The 20,694-nt window shown below is 32.7% G+C and overlaps 1 protein-coding gene across 1 annotated transcript; it reads left to right on the top strand.

Annotated features, from left to right (window-relative positions):
- The first annotated feature begins 2,068 nt into the window (after positions 1 to 2,068).
- On the top strand, positions 2,069 to 14,433 carry LOC147074032 (dynein regulatory complex subunit 10-like). The gene is made up of 9 exons (XM_085944225.1): positions 2,069 to 2,114; positions 3,269 to 3,435; positions 6,826 to 6,991; positions 8,501 to 8,636; positions 9,686 to 9,835; positions 11,179 to 11,308; positions 12,383 to 12,553; positions 14,284 to 14,328; positions 14,425 to 14,433. The coding sequence occupies exons 1-9, from the start codon at positions 2,069 to 2,071 to the stop codon at positions 14,431 to 14,433; spliced, it is 1,020 nt and encodes a 339-aa protein (XP_085800351.1).
- The last annotated feature ends 6,261 nt before the right edge of the window (positions 14,434 to 20,694 follow it).

A 20,694-nucleotide genomic window follows, 5' to 3' on the forward strand; every position in this document is an offset into this window, starting at 1 on the left:
ATTCTGCGAGATTACTGTAATAAACAACTTTATTAGTTGATAATATCATGATCCATGCAGAACATTATTTTAAAGGTAAGATACATCAGTGTATTGAATGCAATCATAACAATAATCAATCCATTATAATATATTGAGGTGCTGAGGATTAAAGGAATACAAGTGCCCCGGTGACCAAATTGAGTAAATTGACTTCAAAGCAAAAATGTAAATTCTGTTTTAAACATTCTATAAAAAATGTGGCCTCGTTTTCAAATGATATGGTTTATGTTTATTCGACACTGTTTTTAGTGTTTGAAGAGGACAAGCCAAAACATTCCAATGAGATAAGTTGCTATGAAAATAATATCAACATTTTATACACAAAATTTTTACACTAAAATTTTAAAAACTTTTAGGAGATATTTGGATGAATCAAATTTAATATTACTTACTGCAGGGATATTAAGAGAAATGTTCTGCTTTCAATGCCTTATGTCTAAAACACAGGACAGCGCAGTACAGATAACACAACCGGACGTGGTATAAGTATATGTCATTTGTACTTCATAAATTTTTAACACTTCAATTTATTATATTATATGCTCCGTCCGCATCTTTATTATGAAAGTAAAATTCATTAAATACATAATATAATGAAATTGCATGTTCAATCAGCATTCAGTAATTATGCCCGCATGAGCTTTTATAATTTTTTTTTTACGAAAACATTTTATTTCATGTAGACAATTATATTAAATACCCTTTTCTGTCGGTGCAGATGCTTTTCGATCCAATAATTATTGTTAATTTAAAATTTGAAATTTTCATACATTTCGATGCATCATTATCACACACTAAGATTATATTAGGTTGGGGTAGGTTAGGTTTTGTTTGTTCTAAAAAGAAAGTTATAAAAACTCATGTGGGCATCTGCGGCACATTTACCCAGCGATCTACTATAAAAACCATTTGCAATGCGTCAAGTTTTACTATTTTAGTATCATTGTGAATGATGCCACTAAAATCTTCAACTTAAAGAATTGGAAGCGTATGGAATCCTATTGAACCTACTTGGGGTAGGCGGTGAAGAATCCCAAGACTAAGGAATTACAACATGATTATTTTATGTACATGGTATTTCATTGAATCCTTTCGCTATGAAATATGTAGTTTTAGAATATGTCACTGGAAGATTTGTAATAATTTTGACATGATATTACAAACTTGTAAATATTTTAATTTTAATACTTTAAAATGTGTAATTTAAATTTAGTGATGGTAAATTATTTTTGTCAACTCTGGAGATTTAGTGTATGTAATCCAAATATTAATAACTTGGTTGACTTGGTCCATGTCAGTCCATGTTCTAATAAAATAAACAATTATGTTGTCATGGTGAGATTAATAATTTTCTGTTGCTACCGACTTCGTTGTCATTAACAGATTTCATTTTATTGTGTTGAAATTCCCCGGTTACCATGAAAATAATACAAATACAAATTAGTATTGATTTAATTGTTAATATTATTTACATTTAATTAAAATGGATGAAAACAGTGAATGTTCTGTTTCTGTGTCGGCACATTCAAACACAAATAAAGCAACTGCTTCTAGCCCACACGTCAGCAGCAAAGAGAATATAGAGATAGATCATGACAAATTTGGTAGGCAAGAATTAATATTGTTCATTTTACAAAAATAAACTATCTACAAAGGTAGGCAAATGCGTCCACTATAGACCAAAAAGTATCAGGATTGCAATATAATATAGGGCACACATAACAAACCGGACATGTAATCTTTTGTGATATATTATGTAATACAGGTAAACATTAACCTTATCACTGCCAGCCAATTTTTACTAGGTGGACACTTGTAGGCCTGCTATTTTCGGAATAAAATAAATCCTTTAAAAAATATGAAATAGGAACGGAATGATAAATATTTGTGAAAACTTAACAACACAACATGCTTATCGTGAATATTTTCACACTAAAATGATAAATATTGTTTAGAAAATATACACAGAATGTTTATTCAGAAATTAACCCGCGAATATATTCGTCCGTGGCCTGACGCGACATACATGCTTTGGCGAGTTAATTCGTCCTTGGCACGGATCAGGTTTACAGGTAACCCCTAGTTGATTGCGGATAATATGTTTTGATAAACGAAATTTCGTGATTAATGAGGGATGATTGGAAAACAAAACAATTTAACATATAAATAAACTTATTAATAAATCAATAACAAAATAAACGTCATGCTTAAAATAAAAATATAATAACTTTGAAATAAAGTAAAAAAATATTATTCATTTTGTTCAGCATCGAAACAAAAAATCTACATAGTTTTCCTTGCTTGACCTGTCTGCATTTGTTATGTAAAATTTGACGATAACTGTTAAAGAATGTGATTGTGTACGTGTGTGATTCCACTTATTATGACGATTCCTGGCATGTGGCCATGTCAAAATAAGTGCGAGACAAAAAATATTATTCAAAATCGATCGCAATATAATGAATCCGCACTTGCCGGTGTCGCAATGAACTGGGGGAGGGGTTACCTGTAGGTATAATCAGAAAATATGCGATGCAGAGTTAACGTTGACGTTAAGTCATGCCTGTTTACTAGACGTAAGTAGCCCTTCTAAAAAATCTGACAGAAAATTCTGCAGATGAAAAGCAGATGCCTCATGGAGTAAGTTTTTTTATTGTAAGTAGACCCGGCATATACAATAATTTATGTATCATCGATCTAATTTCTAAGTAAATTAAGAAATCATATTTTGTTTTTTTTTCTCTACCTTGTTTTTTCTCTAGTTGATTTACTTGTACTTTTTACTCTAAATGATTTTATTCATGTTGTGAACGTCTTGAATTAATAATTTGTTATGTGCTCAACGTGTCTTTTTTAAAATTATTATTGCCTATATGCTTTAACTTGCTGTTACTCTGCTTTATAAATTTTATAAAGTATAGTTACTTCCCTACTTTATAAATCACCATTACTGTGGAACCGGTGGGCGGTTAGAAATTTTTACTACTAACAGAGATACAGAAGTGGGCGGTAAGTATAAAAAGGTTGACTTCCCCTACTAATTCATGCCAATTAAGGTCTTGGGAAGTTGCTCTTGGGACTCTTAGCAAAACTTTGAAGGGCGTCTAATTTTCGTTACCATACGGTATACGCCTGTATAACGGTTGGTAGAGGGGAAAGCAAATCGCCAAGAATTTCTTAAGTAAAACCATTGCAATAAATATCTAATATTATTTATATTTTGTAGATATATCACCCATCGAATTGGAAATTCACATTCAGACGGAAAGGATAAATTCCATCTTCAGTGAACTTATAATGAAAACGGAAATAGTAATTGCAATTTTGCTTATTGATCCAGAAGAAATGCTCGACCTTTTGAATAGTGCTCTGACAAGTGATGAACTTGCTTTGGTGAAGATAAGTTTTGACAAATTCAACGAATCTAAATATGAAAAGTCTAGCCAAGGCATATATGTGTATAATCCGATCACTAAAGAAGAAATTCAGCATGTACGTACCTAAAACATATTAAGTATATTTATTAGAATAAAAAGTACCAATCCACTTACCTGGTGTAACAGCTCGCTGGCGGGTGTTCATGGCACAGACAATCTGGTGAGTCTTGTACACACGTCACTCTTACTGTATATATGGAATATGCAGTGAGACAAACCTCTCGCTGCGTACTTCACGATTCTTGCAGCGAGCTATTGGAGTACCACTTGCAATGCATACTACACACATACAGTCCGATTACCTTACCATACGTCATTCATTCTATATTTACCTGTATTGATTCCTCATATCTAGGTGGTCTGTGAAATGAACGGTTACATGTTAATTGTACCTATTACATTTCTCCGTAGCACAGTTCGCTGTGAGCTTTCGTATCGGAAAGAGATGACCGTATACTATGCAGTCGATCTATAACGCCGAGATGAAAAAATTACGCGTTGTTCGTGGAGCATTGCAGACAATAATGTTCCTTCAAGAATGAAAACTGAACCTAACCTAACCTAAAATCCAGTATATCGGCTATTTTCAAAAATCGTTTGCCGCTAGCTTCCTGTGAACCGACAAGAATCGTGTTTTATTTAGACATGAATTTTATCTCAATACTATATGACCCAAAGAGGTTGGACGGTCTTTAATATACGAGCATATATTTCCGATACAACATTTCACCGTGAAGTGTGATACGGCGAACTGCATACGTACAAATTTCTGGACACGGAAATGAACACCTGGTTTGTGACCTGTTGCACCCACAAGTGGTGATTATATGACCATAGAGCTCGCTAGAGGGAGCCATATTATGAAATTTTAGTATTAAAGCGCTTAATGACATTTCATTGATATTCTGTAACTTGGAGAATTGAAACATGGCAACATTGTTTATAGCTTCCATCTACATCTTCGGCAGTTGACATTTCACTAATGATGTTGATTTTTAGATAGGTACTATAGATAGATAGTATTATTATTATGCTAAAATCCATTGGTCATTGCACGAGGGAAATATCAATTCCAGCAATCGCCTGCGGTGCAATTTTACTTCAAAAACAGGTGGTTGTGCAATATAATGTTTGATTATTGTGTGTCGATACTCGAGAGCTCCATAATTCAAGTGGATGTATTTAAAGATACAAAAAAATCACTAAAAATGCACTGAATACCCTTAATTTCCCTCGAACACCATTTAGAAAACGCTACTAGAGCTTAGCGCATCACACTGCCTTTAACCGTAGTGATGGGTAGGGGGTCCGCCAAATATCCTGGCCTGAGGGCCCGTAAATCTATTTTACATTTGATTAAAAGTATATTATTGCAGTATGATTATGTAAATATGTAATTTCTTATATTTTTTTTCATAGATTATTACACAACCAGTAAGAAAATTGCATTTTGGGCTATCGCGAGTCATTCACATTGTGATGCAGTATCCAGAATTGCTTACTAAGATTCCTGATTACATTAAAAATGTAAGTAATTTGTTTTTTTTATGGTTAAGGCGATACCTCTACCTACCAGAGACACCTAGTGGAAACATACGAAGCTTGCAATTTGAGACTTTTTTGATGATTTACATTTTTTTTTTTTTTTTCGACCATGTCCGATCCTAATAGGATCATATGGGCCTCCACAAAGTAGAGGTTTGTATTAACAGATTTTGTTTTTTTACGAGAAATGGATGTCAGCCACTTGCTCAACCTATTAGGTCCATACCCTGACTCACACTTGTGTGAGTGACGATGTGTACTTGCCAGACCCAGGATTCGAACCTGAGACCAACGGCATGATAGTCCAATGCTTAAGCCACGCGGCCACCGTGGGCCACAATTTAAACTGTACTTATTAATTAATAAATAATATGTATCTTATTTAGGTATTGTCCTAATATTGAAAGCTCGATTTGATATAAATAAAAAGGATATCAAGTTATCCACATTTATATTTTTATAAAAATCGATGTTGTTTTAAATAAATATTAAAAATATTAAAAAATCTCTTAGACAAAACATAGGAAATTTAATAAACTAAATTTAATAATAAATGTGACCATAAAATACTATTTATTAATAAGATGGGATCCTTTTAACAAATTCACAATTTATAACATTTTTTTACAATTATTGTAAGTTTATCTTGACTTAAAATAAAAAGTATTTTTCTTTTTAATGTTTTCAGATACATATTAGTTGAAATTGTAAATTATCAAAAAAATGTCTCAAATTGCAAGCTTTGTATTTTTTCGCTAGGTGCCTCTGGTAGGTAGAGAGAGGTATCGCCAATAAATTGTATTATTACTTCATAATTATTATTTAATGTAATAATTTATTTTGTTTTTCATGTATCATTGCTGTAAAAATATTAAAACGTGGCGAATTACGGCACTACAGTTGAGATCTAAGGCAAAATGGGTAAATATGTTTTTTATGTTATATTTGTAGCGTCCCGCCTGAACTCAGTCCGTGGTAGGCCTCGGGATAGAGCACACGCACATTACGCAGTCGTGCACACAAGTCAAAATTAACATTATAGTGAGTTCTCGACATACAATCATTCGCATACACGGCGAACAAAGAAGTGATAAACAAAATCCATTTTTTTAGTTTTTGTCACCCCGTATCAGTGGTGAAGGGTGGACGTAGGCTTTAAGATCCACCATAAATGGTGCACACTAAACTTTGTCAGTCATACGTATTTGTTTTCATTGAAATAAGACTACAATTTACAAATGGTGTTGGTTAGTTTTTAAAATTCAATTAAACCCTGTGAAACCAAGCCATAATAGATAATAGTCAAAAAATACTCGTCTATCTATAAGATATCTAAAAGTATGCAATTAAATCATACATAACTTTGAATACGTGTAATATGTATTCTTAATCCAACAAACAAATAAGTATGAATGTAAAAGTGTGCACAATTTTGTCGTATCGTCCAAAATATACCAAAACTATTATGGTTTAGTTTAGGCAGCGTTTAATTGATTTTTAAAAATTAACCACCATCTGTAAATTGTAGTCTTAGTTCAATAAAAAGAAATATGTATAAGGCTTAAGCGTTGGACTATAACGCCGTGAGTCCCAGGTTCGAATCCTGGGTCTGGCAAGTACACATATTGTTTTTCAATTTGTGTGTGAGTCAGGGTATGGACCTAATAGGTTGAGCAAGTGGCTAACATCCATTTCTCGTAAAAAGAAAAACCTGTTAATACAACCTCCACTCCGCTTACAATCAAACATGACATTTTACTTTAGCGCTAAATAACGGTAATACTCTTATATTCATATTTAGGATAGTGGCGATGTTCATTTCTTAACAATCTATTTGGATTCATTGGCCCGCCTTCAAAACCGTATGATTGAAAAGTTGACCATCACTGCGGGAGAAAAATTGAAAAAGAAAATCACGCTGAGAAACTTGTACAAGAGTAACAAGGCTTTCAAGACGAAAATAGCAGGTAAAATAATATTAAGGGGAAGGAACAAGGATGTTGAAAAGACCTTTTCTTATAACAGGAGTTCTATTCTAACCTTTTTGACCTATAACCTAGATTGACTTTGCGACCCAGGAAAAGATAATAATGAAATAATACACTTCATATTTTTAGGCCACATGTAAATTGTACGTAAAACATTTTGCCGTGGCACAGTTCGCCGTGAACTTTCTTATCGGAAAGAGATGACCGTATACAATACGGTCTCCAAATTAGATTCAATATGAACATTAATTCAATTTTCATAGCTGATTTTCGCAAAATTCATGAATTCAAGAATGAAAACCTAACCGACCCTAACCTAACAAATAATCCACTATTTTGCCTATTTTCAAAAATTGTTTGTATAATTTGTTGTTCGTATAGTACTGAAATAAAATTCATGTCTAAATAAAACACGGTTGTCATTTTACACTTTATAGGAAGCCAGCAGCAAACAATTTTTGAAAATAGCCATTATACTAGATTATTTGTTAGGTTAGGTTAGGTTTTCATTCTTGAATTTATGAATTTTGCCAAAATCAGCTATGAAAATTGAATTAATGTTCATATTGAATCTAATAAAATTGAAGACCGTATAGTATACAGTCATTTTTTCCGATAGAAAGCTCACAGCGAACTGTGCCATAGAGGTGAGTATACTTACTACCAGTATAAAAACATACTTAGTATCGAAACTTGTTCCAAAATACTTACTAGTATTTGGGATATTATATAGAGCGTTTGGCGTACTTGACTTTTTAGAAGCCATTTTTACACAAATTGTTTATATAATTATTACCCATTTACACAATCACTCATAAAATTTGAATTCAGTTTATAAGTTCCAATTATAACACTAAAAAATCGAGAAACTCGACGTGACGAAACCAGATAAACATGTAAATACTTATCAGAACTCGAGCACTGGTGCCTATTTCGGGACTTGAAACTGACGTCAACTCGATATAAGTCTCATACTTAACTGGAACTAAAACTAACTCCATATTAGTACTATAAAACGAACATGTCACCATTTCTGTCCTTCACTATACCAACTTTACAACTGGGGAGAAAGGGAGAGCAATGACAGTTGAGTATATATACATATGTGTATTATGCTATCTCGCTCGCGCGCATTTAATGTCAATAGTATTGAAAGTCTACCAACAGTACCAACTAGCGAGTCGCGTCAATGATCTCATCGCACACATTCGAACTTCGAACAAGTTTATTGGGCCACACGTACTGAGTATGGAGTATGGGATAGTACATGCCGAGACTTGAGTACGCAAACTGGTGACACTATTTCTAACTCACCTCTACTGTGCCACGGTGAAATGTTTTATCTACAACTTACATGTAATCCTGCTTGGCGTGGTGCACAGTGCCACAATTTAAATATGAAATAATTTACAATTGATTTGCACAGGGGATCGGCAGGATGCCCCTTCGTGAGATAAAAAATCTATCCATTATTATATTGTATTTCAGATTTGACCAATAAACTCAAATTAAAGAATGATAATTGTGACCGGAAATTTTATATGAAAGATATGGCGTTGAAGAAACTTAAAGGAGACATTGACTCGTTCCTGATTGATTCTAAAAAAATCATTAAAAAGAAAATGTAAGTTCATATTATCCAATCAATAAATAGGTGCATCATATCCAGAAGATAAGCATTGTCTACTGCAGCATTTCCTACAGCTTAAGTAACATTTACTTCAGCAACCCCAAAATATGGGGTTCTGCAGACCTTGAAGTTTCACAAAGTAAAATAATTAAGGGTTCCACAAAAAAATATCATACAAATATTTGTTTTGACATTAAAATCATATATCAATTTTAGGTATTTAGATAAATGTTTTGACAATAATTACTATTATGGCTTGGTTACAAACAAAGGGTTTGATTGAATTTTAAAAATTAACCAAAACCATCTGCAATTTGTATGTAATAAAAATATGTATGACAAAGTTTAGTGTGCACTATTCATGTTGGATCTCAACAGACTACCTCCACAATTCGCCACTGGAATAGACTCTTCAGTGCGAAGAACGCCGCATTCACACTCCACTTTAAAAGTATTAGTTTGAGTTAATATCAACAGATGGCAATCAAATATTGTTAGTTTGTTAAATTTAATAGGGTTTTTTAAAAAATACCATTTGAATTTGTAAAGAACTACGACACATGTTTCGCTCACTTGGTAAACATTTTCAAGTACAGGCATCGAAAACTTCGTTTGAATTTATTTAGAGTTATAATTATTGTTAGTAGTGTGTAGTGGGGTATTTAAGGAAGGTGGTGTGTTGTAATTAAAATGAATTACCACCGAGTAAACGCTCCATTAAAACACTTTAAAAATATGTAATTATGCAATTTACTATGACTGGTGCTAATAATATTCTACATGTCCAGTGGCGGTTTTCTTTGACGCAGATAACGCAATCGATTCGTCAGAAGATTTAAAGGAAGTAAGGAAAAAAATGTTGAGTTTACGGTTTTATGTTATTTTTTATCATGGAGGGGCCTCAAAATTATTCAGTTTGTCTGGCCTCCACATTCCTAAACCCGCAACTGTACATATCCGAGAATAGAGAGAAAAATAATTTTGACTTCCGTCGTGTTTGTTCATCACACACTTTTTTTAATCGCTGGTCGATATTCTTTCAGATTGGACGCAGAAAAGCAAATGCTTTCTGGAAGACAGTTGCACAAAGTTCAGTATGAAATTCTGAAAGAAAACGACAACGACACCACAAACAACTATAAAACTCTTCTCAACAACAATTTGGACAATGAGAAGGCACTGAGGGGGCTGAGGTAAATATAAAGCAGACCTTAGACGGTCAATATTACTGACAGTAATACCGCATCAGTAATAGTAACAGTACTCATGAAAATGACATCCATGTTTTATCAATTCTACACGATCTGTATTTATTATCGAATATTTTGTGAGATTATAACGATATACATAATATCTATATATTAATACTATCGACCGAAGGTACTTGATGGAATTTGAATTTAAGTTTTATACTATTCCATTTGAGTCGTTTATTATGACCTGGGTTTCGCCTTTCGGCATCTTCAGCACTATGTACACTCACCAAAAGGCAAATAAACACTGACAACGAATTCAATTAAGGTGAAGCCTTTACTGAGCCGTTTTTAAAGAGGCACCTAGCGTAAAAATACGAAGCTTGCAATTTGAATTTTTTTTTGATAATTTACAATTTCAATTGTATTAATTAATAAATATATATCTGAAAACATTAAAAAGAAAAATATTTTTTATTTTAAGTCAAAGATAAACTTACAATTGTAAAAAATGTAATAATATGTGAATTTGTTGAATCGGACCGCATCTTATTATTACATAGATTTTATGGTCATATTTATTAATAAAATTTAGTTGCATAAGAGATTTTTGACTAATTCATAGTTTTAAAATTTTTTTTAAAAAACACTGATTTCTCTAAAAAATATAAATGTGTATAACTTGAAATCCTTCAGTCAATAAAAAATATATAACAAACAAATTATGAATAGTTGAAGTTTTTGTAAAAAACCCCCTACCTTATCAATAATAATTAATAATACACTCGATAAGCGTATAATAAATCGTCAAAACCTAATAATAGATAATTAGTAATTATAAACAATAATAGTAACGCATGTATATACTAAAAATTTTGTTGCTAGGACCCCAGACCCCTAGCAACCAATAATAGTGGATTGGATTACGGATTTCTTCCGAAATAACTTTTCATAGAAAACAGAATTAACTGAAAATGAATTCAATTCTACTTAAAGATGGCTAAAAGTATTAAAAAAATGCATTGACATCGTGTTCTGATATACTCTAAAAGTTTCAAATGTCTAGCTAGTCGGGAAGTTAGTTAAAAATCGATTGCAAGATTTGTACCGGACAAAGAACCACCGGACAAAGAACCACCAGACAAATAAGAATACGAGCTAAGAAAAACGTGGTAAAATTGCACGAACCATAGACGGATCAATAACTCAGGGCATAAGAGCACCCATCTGAATAGTGAGAGATGTGAGTTCGAATCCTAGCTCATCCAACATTTTTTCTAGAATTTCTTATAATAGTTTCTGACGTTTTTCAAAATTATGTATTTATTTTCATTTTACTTGAGGTTTAAAGTGGAGACTCAGCTGTTGAATTGGGTGCATAAGTACGATCAAGAAATCGGATCAATGCAGTCAGAACTGGACGACCTCACGAAGAGTTACGACGATGAAAAACTGCAATTGGAAGACTTGCAAGTTAGTTGACTTGGTACATTTATAATATTTTTAAATAATGTCAACAGGTTTATGGGCTTTTAGGTATTAATATTTTCAGGGTTCCTATGGATTTCGATGGCCAAGTGGCTTACGCATCGGCTTATAATGTCATGGGTCCCAGACTCCAATCCTGGGTCTGGCAAATACACACATTCTTTTTCAATTTATATTGGAGTCCGAGTATGGACCTAATAGGTTGATCAAGTGGCTAACATCCATTTCTTGTAAAAAAAAATATCTGTTAAAACAAACCTCTACTCTGTGGAGGCCCATATGATCCTATTAGGATCGGACATGGTCAAAAGAAAAGAAAAAGATGGATTTTGACGGCTCCCTTTACCAATTATGAGAAATATCCATTGATATACTACTGGATGAATCATATGCTTCTTAAAATGACGCCCGATTTTCAGCGACTCGGCCATTGTTAAAACTTACTGAGTAAGCCCGATCTAGCTTGCATCTTACTCTAACTAATAGTCAGCGCATGACGACTTGCTCTGTCTGTTTTGCGTTGCAGCACCCTTAGGTTCACTATTCCAAGAACGCAAATTCAGTTTTACAGCCAGGGCAATACGGGTGAAATTCGGGAATCCATGTTAACGGTCTTAACGCATTATACCTACAAGGAAATATTATAAGACGATATTCGGAATATCTTTTGTGGTACATTTTTAAAATGACACTTGTATGGGAACTGCTCATCTAGTAGTATATCAATGGAAATATCCCTTATTCCGACACAGTGTCATGGTCTCAGAGTCAAATTTGCTTACTGTGTCCATCGAGTGCTAGGCAATTGTTGACATCCTGTAGTGTTTTAGTTGCTATGTCTTCTCGTGTTCGCTCACACACTTTTTTACGATTCGAGAAGTTTAGCCTATATTTAAAATATTCCGGACCTTCGTTGATGTTGAGAATACTGTTACGATCTCGTGTTGAAAAATAAATTATATTTGTTATATAATATCTATCACAAACAATATAATATAAGAAAAAAATATTATACTCGGATTTCGAAAAAAAAGTAATAATCACCTTATGTTTTTGTAGGCTAAATTTGAAGAGCAACAATCTGTCTATGTTCCGCTAATGGCAGAAAAGGAAGCGGAGTACGAGCAAGAGATCCTTAACAAGATGACGACGTTCCTAATGGAGCATGCGGCTCGTGTCATCCAACGAACCTGGCGACAGATTCTCGCGGCCCGCGCCGAAAAGAAAAGGGTAAGAGCGTTCCATATCATCAAAAATTCTCCATTCACTTTTGAATATGGGAATCCACACAAGCCTCTGTTATATTTTATGGATGCTAGGTATATCTCAGATGGAAAACATTGTTATGTCCACAATGTTTTGTTTTCCTAAATAAATAAACAGAAACTTTCCGCGCTTTATCACCAGCAAAGCAAATTTTTTTTAATACACACAAGATTCCACAATACATAATTTTGAAATACCTGCAGCTCAGAAAATACACAGCGCAATAATTAATACTACTTTAACAACATAAACTAAAAAAAACACAAATTAACTATTAACCATTTTTTTTATTCGAAAGATCAATACATGGCAACATTTGAAAATAAATTTGAGCGGCTGTTTTTGACGACATGCATTCTGGACGCCCAATTTTGGGGCACTGCTTTCCGTATATCACACGAACAATGTTAGCTTTAATTTTGGTTTTAATAAGTCAATGGTTGCGGTCACCATATGGCATGTAGCGCTATCCTGTTGAAACCACATCTTAACTTTACTGTAACATGTGCTCCGGTCTCATTTTTTAGGAAATTATGTCCAATGATGGCACCAGCATGTAAACCGCATCAAACGGTGCATTTTTGTGGATGTAATGGAGTCTGTAGGGTCTCTTGTGGATTGTGGCCTCATTCCACATGCGGCAATTTCGCTTATTAACAAACCCGTTAAGCCAAAAATGGGCCACATTGCTGCGTATCTATTCTATATACAAGGTTTCTATAAACGGTTAACGAGGGTAGTTCAACATGTTTGTATTGAAGTATTATAATTATTGTTACAATAAGTTAGCCGTCTAAACAGTCAAAACTGTCTATCTCGCTCTAAAATTTAGCACACCCAAGAGAGGTGCTGTTAAAACATAGCATTTATTGCAACAATTACAACTAACTTATTGTAATTGTTACAATAAGTGCTAATACTTCAATAAAACTACCCTAGATAGCTGTCGTAGCGTCCGAAAGCAGTCTTGTGTATAGAATAGATGCGCTGAAAGCAATTTTGCGGTTACACATTTGTAAATTGCGCGAATTGGCAACTGTTTTTAAAGTAAATTTGAATAATTTGGTAGTGTTGTTCGAGCGTGACTATTCATGATGATTTACCAGACTATACTGATCATAAATGTCAAAAAAGTGAGTGCAGTCTCATAGATCGGTTTGAAAGTTAACCCTTTCGTAAGTACTATATATGAAAAAAAAAACCTGTTATTGTAAGGGGGGACATGCTCAGCATACGTCAAAATGGAGCTTTTATGCTATTTTCAAAGCATGATCCTGGACATTCCTTAAACGTTGTAGATAATCTATTTACATAATTTTGAAGCCTTATTATCATTTATATTTATTTTAAACATTTGATGACTGCATAAAGTATTTTTATTACATAAAATAGTATTCTTTTAAACCTCTCGCTCTAATGTTTTAGAATATAGTCATATTTCAGTACGTCCATGTGAAGTGGTGTTAAGATTTTTTATATTTATTAATTTTTAAAAGCATTTATAAAACCATTAGTAAAATTTATGTCGACATTATTATAGTGAAATATTTACAATAAAAAAATATATTGATAATCTCTGTGATCCCAAATTTGTCTTTATTCTCTAAATCTCTTATTATCTAAATTTTGTCTTATTGCTAATTACTTTTTGGGTGTTTATTATTCAGTTTATATATTCGTTTGTCATTTTTCAGCTCAAACGTTTGGCTTCGAAGAAAAAGAAAGTGAAGGACACGGCGGTACGTAATACAACTTTAAAAGAAATTTCATTTTACGTAGCTGGTTAATTAAGAATAAAAATAGTATTTATAATGTTTCTGTTATTTGTGTTCCAGGAAAAGTAAACAGGGACGAGGAAACATCACAATGTCTTATTTAGGACATCCATGATACATAATGGAATAATTAAGATATCATCTGCTTAATCCGCAAACCGGCTACATAACTCCATTTGAGCAAATTGTTCAGGAAGGAGGAAAAACATAATAATTTAATTTTTGTTTTAATTTGGCACCTGCAGTTGGCTATTTTGTGTGAAGAACGGTAACGCATTTATTTATACGTTGAGGAGTTTGAAATTTTGTGTGAGCATAGAAAACATGCTTTATAACAAAATGAAATCAAAATCTCATTTTTGATCAAAAGTGCAGTTGCAGCTGGTTTGCAGATTAAGTAGTCGATATGTATAAGCAATTGAATAGAATTGACAAATTGAAAATTGAAAATTTATTTTTGGCACTACAAAACTGCATGCAAAAATAAACTGTTTTATTCAACAAAAGATTCTAATAGAGTGTTGCCAGTAGATGGAGTATTATTAATTACCTATTCCAGATGATTTTAATAAGAATTGAATTCTAAATTTATTCAATTATGCCAAACAAAAAACACTATTATTATAATAATAGCCCACGATGGCCGCGTGGCTTAAATGCCGGCCTATAGAGTCGAGGGTCCCAGGTTCGAATCCTGGGTCTGGCAAGTACACGTATTGTTTTTCAATTTGTGTATGAGTCAGAGTATGGACCTAATAGGTTGAGCAAGTGGCTGACATCCATTTCTCGTAAAAATAAAATCTGTTAATACAAACCTCCACTCCGTGGAGGCCCATATGATCCTATTAGGATCGGACATGGTCGAAAGAAAGAAGAAAGGTGTATGGGTTCAATTTGATATAAAAATATATTATACATTATAATGAGCAAAATGCATTTTTCTTTTCTAGAAAAATAAAATCAAGATAATATAATTCGGAACACCTGAAAAACATACCCATTAAAAAAAATAATACTGCTGTTCTTACTACATATACCCAATTATGATGAAATTAACCGATGACTATGTATCAAGACATCTTTTTGGTTTGAGTGCAGCACCTCCGCAAAATATCCTCAGAAATGTTCACCTGGGCTCTCAGAGTAATAATATAAAAAGAGTGGCTATTGTTCGACAAAATGAAGCCGTGTTTCTCGCATATAACGCACAGTAGAATCTCAAATTTATTATTATTAACTTAACTGTGAAACGCTATACCATCATTTGCTTCTCAGTACGGCTACCAAACTTAAACACAACATAGTTAACCATATTTTCTACTAAATTAACTAAAAATGATTACCATTAACTTAACATTAACATAAACACAAAAACAATATATTTCAGTAACGCTCAGTTTTTTAATGAATGTAATCATTTAAATCAATATTTATCGGTGACGTTTCAAAAAAATATTTAATTCAGCCATAGAAATTCTATCCACCATATATCCACCATAAATAGTGAATATTAAATTTTCGTTAGTCATCCGTATTTGTTTCTATTGAACTAAGACTACAATTTACAGATGGTGTTGGTTAGTTTTGAAAAATCAATTAAACCCTGCCTAAACCAAAACATAATAGATTTGGTATACTTTGGGCGATACGACAAAATTGTGCACACTTTTTTATTCATACTTATTTGTTTTTGTTGGATTACGAATACATATTACACATATTGTTGGTTCATTTCTTTAAATTCACCAAACTATAATAGATAAAATAAAATATTATTATATCTATAAAATATCCAAAGTTATGTATGGTTTAATTGCATAATTTTAAATATTTTGTAGATAGACGAGTATTTTTTGACTATTATCTATTATGGCTTAGTTTTCACAGGGTTTAATTAAATTTTTAAAAACTAACCAACACCATAATATGTAAATTATAGTCTTATTTCAATGAAAAGAAATACATGGCTAACAAAGTTCGGTGTGCACTATTTATGGTGGATCTTAACAGCCTACCTTCACCGTTCGCCACTGACAGAGATATAAGTGCGCAGAATGGTTTCTCATTAGCACTTTTGGTTCGTTTTTGTTCAGGCCTTGCCTGGACTACTAATTTTGGTGGTCTAGTCGTAACGGGCGAAGGGAGGGCCTTACACTATCCAATTATGATTTTTGAATTGAATACGTGATGGAAAATTTAAAAAAAATGCATTTAGTAGGGTAACTTCACGATGATTTATTGATATATTTAAAATATACAACGAAATAATACAATAATGAACAAATTTAAATCCATTTTCATACCTAAAGTCATAAAATTATACATGCTAAATAATTATTTATCTATGAAATAAATATTTAATATTAACATAAGTACAATTATAATTAAATACATCTATTGTGCATGTTGCATCACATTATTTTTCAAATTCAAAACACGCAATGTCACTACTTGTCATTTAAATATATTGCTATTTAAACTAAAACATAACTGAGACGTTTCATTTCCGCTGAGATGGCATTTTAAAAAAGGGCAACTTATTAATAAACACTTATAATTTTAACTACGCAACTTTTGATAAACAAAAATGGATAAGAACAGAAACAAAGTTGTTTTAAAACATCTTTTCCCTTTAACATTACAGTTATCATGAGAGTCAATACAGTTGGACTGTTTTTATCGTTGCCGTGGCAACCAAGACGGCACATGATAATTACATTACTTCAATGCGTTCTTAACCTAATAGCCCCTGTACACGTGCATGGATTTACTGGCAGCAATAGTGCGTATTTTAAACTATCGTGACAATAACTGTTTACACGTAAAAGTGTTGACTGTCTCTCCAATCTCATTCTTCAAGAGTAAGCAAGACCCGATGTTGTCATTATATGGTACTATTTGACAGGTAGTGAAAATTGGTTAACCTCAAAATGAGTATAGTTGGTTTTTTTGCCGGCAGGTTTGCCACTATCGTTCTAATGCGCAGGCGCAGATTGAAAAAATCCCGACTGTCGCATGACAATTCAAAAACTTTTTTGATTCATGCATGCAAGCTTGCAACTGCAGGATAATACATGTTTACCCATACATTTTCTTGTTATGGCCGCAATAATACTTACTGTCAACAGTAAATCCATGAACGTGTAAACAGGGTATAAGGCTCTATAGATTTGTAGCAAGTATTTTAAAAGCATTCCGATAAGTATTGTAAAAGACGAGGCAAGCATTTGCAGGAAACGGTAAGTATCTTTTGCCAAATACACAGTTGAGTGTTAATTGTGTTTGTCTCGGTTGATCATTAGGATAATTAAAAGATTGGTTAGTATTTATGTTAGTTATCAGGAATTTAGTATTATGTACTTTATTATAGTAGGTCCATGAACAATACCGAAATAAGTCCATTAATTCAATAGGTATGTATCTAAATATTAAGTTTCCATTGTGATGATGTCTATTGATATTACGAAAGCAATTCAGTAAGCTCTATTTAAATTAATAATTGTTAAATCTTTTAGTATTTAGTAACATAGAACTGTGAAACTGTGTGACAGCAGTGCCATACAATAAAGTGCTTTGTTAAAGTTTTATGTTGGTGGCAAGCAAGTCACGCTTACTAAATACTTACCATTTTTATTAATACTTGCCCCCTGTCAGATATACTTATCAAATAATTTCAAAGCGTAAATTTTAGTAATGCAGTTAATCGAAGAACATAGTAAATTAAGAGTACTATTTATTTCATACCCAAATAGAATTTTAGGAACATTTTTTCATTAAATGAATAACTCTTACAATCATACACATTGTATTGAAACTGGAAACTTCAATTGATTCAACGTACAAAATGAGACTGTTTCTATGAGCCATTTATAATAAAGCGAAATTTCCAGTATTGATATGAATAAAATTGAATGAAAACTTATTCGCTTCAAATAATAACACTGTTAAAATGGCAGTCGTAAAAATGTTATAATATTAGCCTCTACACTTCTGGGTTTTGCTTTCGGATGAATACTGCAATTAAAAAATATTGATTTTTGATGCTACAATGTTTTCCAAAATCCGGAAGAGGATTGTTACCAATTATTGTTGATAAATGAGAATATTGTATTATTTTTACACACTTTACCACTCCAATTGATTCTGCGAAATCGGAATATTGTGAAAACACTTTCGTAATTAATGTATCGTTTTGAATAGATAATGAGGCAATTAGATATCCCGCGCTGCATATCGTCGTTGAAACTAGAAAATTGTGTAACTCCAAAAACACTACTTTACAGGAGAGACAAAAAACATTATGGTTTCCTATACAAATGTATGGTTTTGGAGTGAAATCATCCATGACTTAACAATGATACAATTTTTCTGGAATTACAAAATTTGCAAGACGGATAGATATTATCAACGGCCACTAGATGGCATTCAAAGTCAATTTTCGATTAAAACGGAGTTACACAATTTTCTAGTTTCAACGACGATATACTGTTAAAAGTAATTGACATATCTCTTTCTCGCATATCTCACATATATCATACAGGCGATCAAGCGAGTGAGCGAAACACACAATCCCCGCACGGAGTTTTGATTTTTACCAGCTATTGGAAACAATCGGTCAAAAATCGAATGCAATCAAAATAATATCTTAATTGCATTCGATTGCGTTAGCTAACAACAAATGCTCCGCTTAACATATTATTGTGAAAATAATTCCTATTTGTATTATAATTTATTTGTCGTTTATTTTAATTCCTGAAATTTTATATTTTATACCTGTATTTTCTGAAGTGTTTTTAAATCAAGATTTTGTCGATAAAACTCATGCCACCAGAAAAAAAATACAATAGTTATCATTTCTAAACCTACCCAGTCGCAAAACATCAATCGGGTTATATTACACAACAATAAGACTAAATATATAAAAAATGTTTCGTACCAGTGGTGCAGTAGTGTTTCCAAATTAACTGAACATTTCAGGCATCAAAACCAAACGACGATCATTGTTAGCATTCCTGGCCATTATCAAAAAGAACGATATATCGTTGCGTTAGCATCCAAAGGGTTTTAAATAGACAAAATAAGTGAAAATGACAATCATAGAATAGAAGTGAAACTAAATATCGATGTCAAATTCACGAGGTAATATTATCGGTCAAGACACTTAAAATATTACAGATTACAAGAAATAATCTATCTTGTACAAACCTATTTCTATGCGCAGTTAAGTTATTATCGTCCTTATTGGGCTTACACTTTAATTACTATTACGATGTATTTATTGTATTTGGCGTGTACGAACTTATTACAAACATTACAATATTAATTGAACTGTTATGATAAAATTGGTATCTATAAAAAATCTAAGCAAACACGTAGCTGCCGGAACGGGAAATTTAAAAATGTATGTTTTTTTGTTCGAATTTACCCAGGCGAAACTTACCTACCGCATTTAAGTATCTAATTAAATTAAACTAAACAAAATATATAGTGCTCAATCCATATAATTTAATAACGATCAGTAGTCCAGCGCATCTATTCTATACACAAGACTGCTATCGAGGGTAGTTTTGTATCGAAGTATTAGCACTTATTACAACAATTACAATAAGTTAGTTGTAATTGTTAAAATAAGTGCTATGTTTTAACGGCATCCCTCTTGGATGTGCTAAATTTTAGAGCGAGATAGACAGTTTTGACTGTTTAGACGGCTAACTTATTGTAACAATTATAATACTTCAATACAAAGATATAATAAACTACCCTCGTTAACCGTCGATAGTAGTCTTGTGTATAGAATAGATGCGCTGGTCTGGCAGTAGTTTTCATTGCTAACACCAAATTTAGCACCGCACACATAAAAAGTTAATGTCCACTATTAATTATTACATTGGCTATGTACGCAACCAACGATGGCAAGAGGAGATTTGGACGTCCGAAATTGAGATGGCTGGACTGCGCCACAGGAGATTTAAAAATACTCCGTCAAAGCAACTGAAGAGTGAATCGTCCAAGGATGGAGGAAGTTTTTGAAGGAGGTCAAGACCCGCCAGTGCCATAAATGATGATGATGATTTATTACTATGGCAATATTGTGCATATGTGCTAAATTTTGTGATAACAGTCAACAGTTAGAATAGGGCTGTAGGACCGGTTTTGTTCACTCAAATACATTGTTAGCTGACCCTGGCTTTCTACCACAAATTAAGTCAAAAACATAGCAAAATTGAAGGTAAGCTTGAATTATGTATACAATATTAGCTTCATTAAACGTAGCAGTGACATAAATTAAATAATCAAGGCAATACAGCATATAACTTCATCAGATTTTTG

Source organism: Rhyacophila brunnea, unplaced genomic scaffold, assembly GCF_057557595.1.
Source record: "Rhyacophila brunnea isolate RB1 unplaced genomic scaffold, BYU_Rbru_1.0 scaffold_17, whole genome shotgun sequence".
Taxonomy (NCBI): Eukaryota; Metazoa; Arthropoda; class Insecta; order Trichoptera; family Rhyacophilidae; genus Rhyacophila; species Rhyacophila brunnea.